The sequence below is a fragment of the Mandrillus leucophaeus genome, unplaced genomic scaffold, assembly GCF_000951045.1.
Source record: "Mandrillus leucophaeus isolate KB7577 unplaced genomic scaffold, Mleu.le_1.0 Scaffold581, whole genome shotgun sequence".
NCBI lineage: Eukaryota > Metazoa > Chordata > Mammalia > Primates > Cercopithecidae > Mandrillus > Mandrillus leucophaeus.
Window position 1 is genome coordinate 237,409 of NW_012106264.1, and position 6,208 is coordinate 243,616.

Here is a 6,208-nt window from a genome sequence, read left to right on the forward strand (position 1 = left end):
AAATGCAGAAACTAAGATCCCTACTGAATCGCAATCTGCATTTTAACAAGGGCCCTGGATGCATGTTAAGAGTTCGAAAAACACCGTTCTATTGCGTTTAACCCGACACACCTAAGCCCTCCTCAATCTTCTCCACTGAGCTGGGCGTCCAGCAGCTAGCACAGTACCTAGGCGACAACGGACAAAGAATAAGTGCTTGTGAACTGAGCTTTCTTAACTCCTCGATGGACCGTTAGGCCAGCCTCATCGGGACAAATCACAGGACCCCTCCCCACCCTGCCGACACCTTGTTCCAGAGTCTCAGGGCGAAGTCCCGGGCCGGCCCACTGAGATCCAAAGTATCAGTGTCTCGTAGGCGCTGCACGAACTCCTCTGCCGACGTGCAGCGCTGTGCAGTACCGATCAGGAACTGGGCGACGTGCCGCTCGCTCAGCCCCAACACCGAGTGCAGCTCGTCCTGAACCCAGCGCTCCAGCCCCGCCGGCGTCGCCATGGCGACCAACGCTCCCTGCTCCCAGCCCTGAAGCGTCGGGCAGCCCGGTTCACTGCTGGGCTGGTCGGAGGCCTGGAGCCCTCCGCTGGAGCCTCAGCTTCGCAAGACGGCTACCTTGGGACCTCTAGGATCAATTTCCGACATCCCTAAGCCGTCGTCCGGTACCGCAGAGCCCGGAAGGGGCTGCACCTTTTCGGCCTCTAAGCACTACGGTGGCCGAGCGAGTTCAAACCTCGCGGAACCATGCCTGAAAGTTCGGAGTAATTCTTTTTTCTTCATTTCCGCCTCTATTCAGTTTCTCTGACGCCCCCTGATGGTCAGTCCGTGAGTGCTTCGCTAACTCATTCATTCAACAAGTGAAATCAATTTAACGGACGCCTAATGTGTGCTCATTGCTTTCCGTCGCTGGGATCTAGCAGAGGACAAATCAAAAGTTCCTTACCAAATTTACATTTTGCGGTGGGGGAGGGACAGGATACATAATAAATAAAGTATGGAAGTTTTATAGAGCCAAAAACTATACAAAGTAAGGGACGACCGAAATTCTATTTCAGATTGGAAGATAGGGTCCATGCTCATGAAGCATATTAGCCGTGTTGGCCGGGCGCGGTGGCTCACGCCTGTAATCCCAGCACTTTGGGAGGCCAAGACGGGGAGATCACCTGAGGTCAGGAGTTCGTAGGCCAACCTGGCCAAGATGGCTAAACCCTGTCTCTATTAAAAATATAAAAATTAACCGGGTGTGGTGGCGTGCGCCTGCAGCCCCAGGTACTCGGGAGGCTGAGGCAGGAGAATCGTTTGTACCTGGGAAGCGGAGCTTGCAGTGAACGGAGATCCCACCACTGCACTCCAGCCTGAGCGACAGAGGAAGACTCTGTCTCAAACAAACAAAAAAGTGACCTTTGCTAGGATTGGTTTGCCTGCAGCAGGAGTGAAGACAGGTCAGGCATAAGGGAAGACCTCTAGGCAGGAAGAAACTGGGAAACTGGGGAAAATTGTTAAAGACAAAATCTCCAAACTAAGGAACAGGCAAACTGTTTTCTGCATTTTTGCTAACATCTTGAGAAAATCACTGGTGGCTGCTTATTTAAAAGTAAGCAAGGCCAGGTGCAGTGGCTCTTCCTATAATCCCAGCACTTTGGGAGGCTGAGGCAGGAGGATCTCTTGAGAACAGGGGTTTGAGACCAGCCTGGGCAACATGGTGAGACCCTGCCATCTCTACAAAAAATTAGCCAGGTGTGGAGGTGTGCATCTGTAGTCCCAGCTACTCTGGAGGCTGAGACAAGAGAATCTTTTATTTTTAATTTTTATTTTTTTGGAGACGGAGTCTTGCTCTGTTTCCCAGACTGGAGTGCAGAGGCACGATCTTGGCTCACTGCAACCTCTGCCTCCCAGGTTCGAGTGATTCTCCTGCCTCAGCTTCTGGAGTAGCTGGGATTACAGGCGCAATAGGCACGTGCCATCACGCCCTGCTTACTTTTGTATTTTTAGTAGAGATGGGATTTTACCATGTTGGTCAGGCTGGTCCTGAACTCCTGACCTCATGATCTGCCTGCCTCAGCCTCCCAAAGTGCTGGGATTACAGGTGTGAGCCACCGCGCCGCGCCTGAGACAGGAGAATCTCTTGAGCCCAGGAGCCAGAGATTGCAGTGAGCCGAGATCAGGCTCTCCAATCTAGGCGACAGACCAAGACTATGCCTCAAAAAAAAAAAAAAAAAAAAGCTGAATTTGTCTCTTGATGCTCTGCTGTCTGATTTGTTTGACCCTGCATCACACTTTTATGATTAATTGCAGTTACCAGGCATTACTGTTAGGAAATGAAACATTGTTCTTATTAATAGTCACAAGTGGATCTACATCACTGACTTTTTTTTTTTTTTTTTTTTTTGGAGAGGGAGTCTCAGAGTCTCACTCTGTCGCCCAGGCTGGAGTACAGTGGCGTGATCTTGGCCCACTGCAACCTCCACCTCTCAGGTTCAAGCGATTCTCCTGCCTCCGCTTCCTGAGTACCTGCGACTACAGGCACGTGCCACCACATCCAGCTAATTTTTTGTATTTTAGTAGAGACGGGGTTTCACCGTGTTGCCCAGGCTGGTCTCGAACTCCTCAGCTCAGGCAATCCACCCGCCTTGGCCTCCCAAAGTGTTAGGATTACAGGTGTGAGCCACCACGCCCGGCCTGACTTCTTGAATGCATTGTTTTCTGTTTCTGAGATGGACTGTGGGCACTCCTGGCATCTCAGAGCTCCCTAACTGTTTTCCTGGGTCACGACTGGAAACTTATTAAGACCTTTACCTAACAGGCTGCTAATATAATCATTCTGTTTCCTTCCCTTCCCAGACTTCCTCCGAACTGGCTGTCTTTTGACACTGGGCTCGTTCTCTTGCTAGTAAATTGAAAACCTTTGGCATATGCTTAAGATCAATTTGTCTGATCCATTTTGTTTTATAGTAAAGGCCTGGGGCCTCCTCTGACCAGTCTGAGAGTAGCAACTTATAGTGGTAGAAGGACTCTAACTATTCAACCATATCTTTCTTAGCCTGGAGAGCTAACAACTAACAAGCAAAAATACCTGATAAATAAAATATTGATGTTCCACATTTGTATAAGATACTCTTCGAAATGAGAAAATCCCGAATATCAACTATATGGGCACCAAAGCCATGCATTATCAAGGTTTTTTAAACCTTTTTTTTTTTGAGATGGAATCTCGCTCTGTCACCCAGGCTGGAGTGCAGTGGCGCGATCTCGGGTCACTGCAAGCTCCACCTCCCGGGTTCACGCCATTCTCTCGCCTCAGCCTCCTGAGTAACTGGGACTACAGGTGCCTGCCACCATGCCCGGCTAACTTTTTGTATTTTTTGTATTTTTAGTAGAGATGGGGTTTCACCGTGTTAGCCAGGATGGTCTCGATCTCCTGACCTCATGATCCACCTGCCTCGGCCTCCCAAAGTGCTGGGATTACAGGCGTAAGCCGCTGCGCCCAGTGATATAAAATCCATTGTCTTTCAGAGAACCTTTTCCAGGAAACCGACTCTTGTACATAGTTACTTCATTTTGCAGCAATTTCAGATTTACTATTCATAGCCCCAACTCTTGAAGTACATATCCCTGGATTAGCCACATGTGTTGTGTGTCATATACGACCTAGCTGCCTGCATGGCGCAGGCTTCTAAATCCTAGAATCCTTCAACTCGAAGTGTCCTCTGCAATATTTTAACCCTTTTCTTCTACTCATTCATTGTCATTCATTCTAGAAATAATTTCGTGTCTACTAGTTGACAGGTACGGGATGTTGCAGTGAACCCAGCTGATGTAGTCAGCCCTCATGGCACTTCCAGTCTAGTGGACACTTCAACTGCCCTTTCTCATGTCACCTGCTTGTCCTGCGTGAAACCCATGCGCAGCTTCCCAGACCCCTTTTGACATGTCAGTGCCGAGTTCCTGGTTCATCCCCCATCATTTTCCTCTCCCCCAGCCACCAGAGCCTCCCCTCACATACCCGTTTTTTTTTTTTTTTTTTTTTCCCTAAAGGAGAAGCAGACGAGTTGGAGAGAACTCCATTTTATTATGGAAAGTTAAAAAAACAAAACAAAACAAGACAGGCAATTGATAAAGGCGGCACAATGGGGGAGGAGAGGTGAGGGGTCTCCTTAGCCACCCGACACCATCTCAATTCAGTTCAATTGTGAACCACTAGGAGAAACAGAATTAAATAACTATCAACGGGTACAGAGTTAAGATTTCCAGCCTTCCCTCTTGGGGAAAACTAAGGCAAAGTAATACTGAGAAAAAGTGGAGGAAGCCACACCTTCAGGTCACTCCAATGAGAAGACTGGAGGGGAGAGAGGAAAGAATTCCACGCAGACACAGCAAGTAAGCGTGGCTTGTAAACCTGGGACTTTGGCAGGTGGGGCTGGGAGCTGGTGGAATTTGTAAACCAGGCTGTGGTCAAGGAGGAGGCAGGAGCTGTAAACAAAGGGGCAGTGACCTAGGAAATGAGGGAGATGTGCCTATAAATGGAGTGGGCTCTGGGCCTCGAGAGAGATGAGTGCTTAAATCCCAAGAGTCCCCACGGGATGGTGGGAAGGAAGGCTGTGGGGAGAGTGTACCCTGCCATGGAGGGCAGGTGCTCCATCTCCACCCTCCAGGGAGTTCTGTGCTCCTTCTCAGCACTTGGCGCTCACTCTTAGATCACCCAGGATGTACCAGCACGTTTAACCCCACCCACACCAGGGACTTTGGATTAGGGTAGAAATTGGGCAATTGGCTCTGCCCCCAGAAACAGGGTGGGGAAAGCAAGTTACAAGATGTTGGTTGTTGCCCTTCCCTGCCAGGCTCATTATCAGGGTCTGCTGCCCTGAATCTTCCGGGATCCAGGATCTTCAGTTATAAGAAGGAAGGAGGTATATCCCTATGTTGAAGATGGTCACCGCCGGCAGGACTCATCTGTGGGAGAGGGGGCAATAATGACAGAGAATGAGTGAGAGCCTCTGCCTTCTGCCCACCCTTCCCCCACACACAAATTGAAGGGCAGTTGGCATGCAGGAAGTCCTATAATATCTTCCACATCTAAAGCACGTTACCATCAGTAACCACATCCATCACTCATTTAGCTCGGATTCTGTGCCAAGCATCCTCATAACTGTTTAATGTCACCATAACTCCAGGAGAGATTAAGTAATTTGATATCCAGCTGTGGCTCTTGGTGCTTCACAAAAACTACTTAATCTTGGCCTGGAGCCCCTGTAATCTGAGCAATTTAGGAGGCTGAGGCGGGAGGATCACTTGAAGTCAGGAGTTCAAGACCAGCCTGGCCAACATGGGGGAACCCTGTCTCTACTAAAAATATAAAAACTAGCCAGGTGTGATGGTACACATCTGTAATCCCAGCTACTTGAGAGACTGAGGCATGAGAATCGCTTGAACTTGGGAGGCAGAGGTTGCAGTGAGCTGAGATTGTGCCACTGCACTCCAGTCTGGGCGACAGAGGGAGACGCTGTCTCAAAATAAATAAATAAATTAATTAAATAAAATAAATTACTTAATCTTTTCTACAACTCTAGGAGGTAGTTTTTGGTTTCTGTTTTTTTGAGACGGAATTTCACTCTGTAGCCCAGGCTGGAGTGCAGTGGCATCATTTCGGCTCACTGCAACCTCTGCTTCCCAGCTTCAAGCGATTCTCCTGCCTCAGACTCCCGAGTAGCAGGGATTGCAGGTGTCCACCTCCATGCCTAGCTAATTTTTGTATTTTTAGTAGAGATGGGTTTTCACTATGTTGGCCAGGCCGGTCTTGAACTTCTGACCTTGAGTGATCCACCTGCCTCAGCCTCCCAAAGTGCTGGAATTACAGGCGTGAGCCACCGTGTCTGGCCTGTTTGTTTCTTTTGAGACAGGGTCTTCCTCTATTGCCCAGGCTGGAGTGCAGTGGGTGGTGCAATATCGGCTCACTGCAGCCTCCAACTTCTGAGGTCAAACGATCCTCCCACCTCAGCCTCCCAAGTAGCTGGAACCACAGCTGTGCACTGCCACACCTGGCTAATTCTTTTATTTTTATTTATTTATTTTTTTTAGAGACAAAGTCTCGCTCTGTTGTCCAGGCTGGAGTGCAGTGGGGTGATCTCGGCTCACTGCAAGCTCCGCCTCCCAGGTTCACACCATTCTCCTGCCTCAGCCTCCCAAGTAGCTGGGACTACAGGTGCCCACCACCACGCC

At 49.3% G+C, this 6,208-nt stretch overlaps 2 protein-coding genes across 3 annotated transcripts in view; both read right to left on the bottom strand.

Annotated features, from left to right (window-relative positions):
- Positions 1 to 746, bottom strand: part of DHX16 (DEAH (Asp-Glu-Ala-His) box polypeptide 16) — a 28,621-nt gene extending 27,875 nt beyond the window's left edge. The window contains exon 1 of one of the 2 annotated variants that reach the window (XM_011999069.1): positions 287 to 746. In XM_011999069.1, coding sequence (XP_011854459.1) covers positions 287 to 493 — 207 coding nt within the window. In that variant the 5' untranslated portion in view covers positions 494 to 746. The remainder of the gene's footprint in view (positions 1 to 286) is intronic. The other variant, XM_011999070.1, reaches the window with a different exon arrangement.
- A 4,176-nt stretch (positions 747 to 4,922) lies between these two features.
- PPP1R18 (protein phosphatase 1, regulatory subunit 18) overlaps positions 4,923 to 6,208 on the bottom strand; it is a 10,337-nt gene continuing 9,051 nt past the window's right edge. Inside the window, exon 5 of the mRNA XM_011999108.1 lies at positions 4,923 to 4,942. Within this exon, the coding sequence (XP_011854498.1) occupies positions 4,923 to 4,942 (20 nt within the window). The remainder of the gene's footprint in view (positions 4,943 to 6,208) is intronic.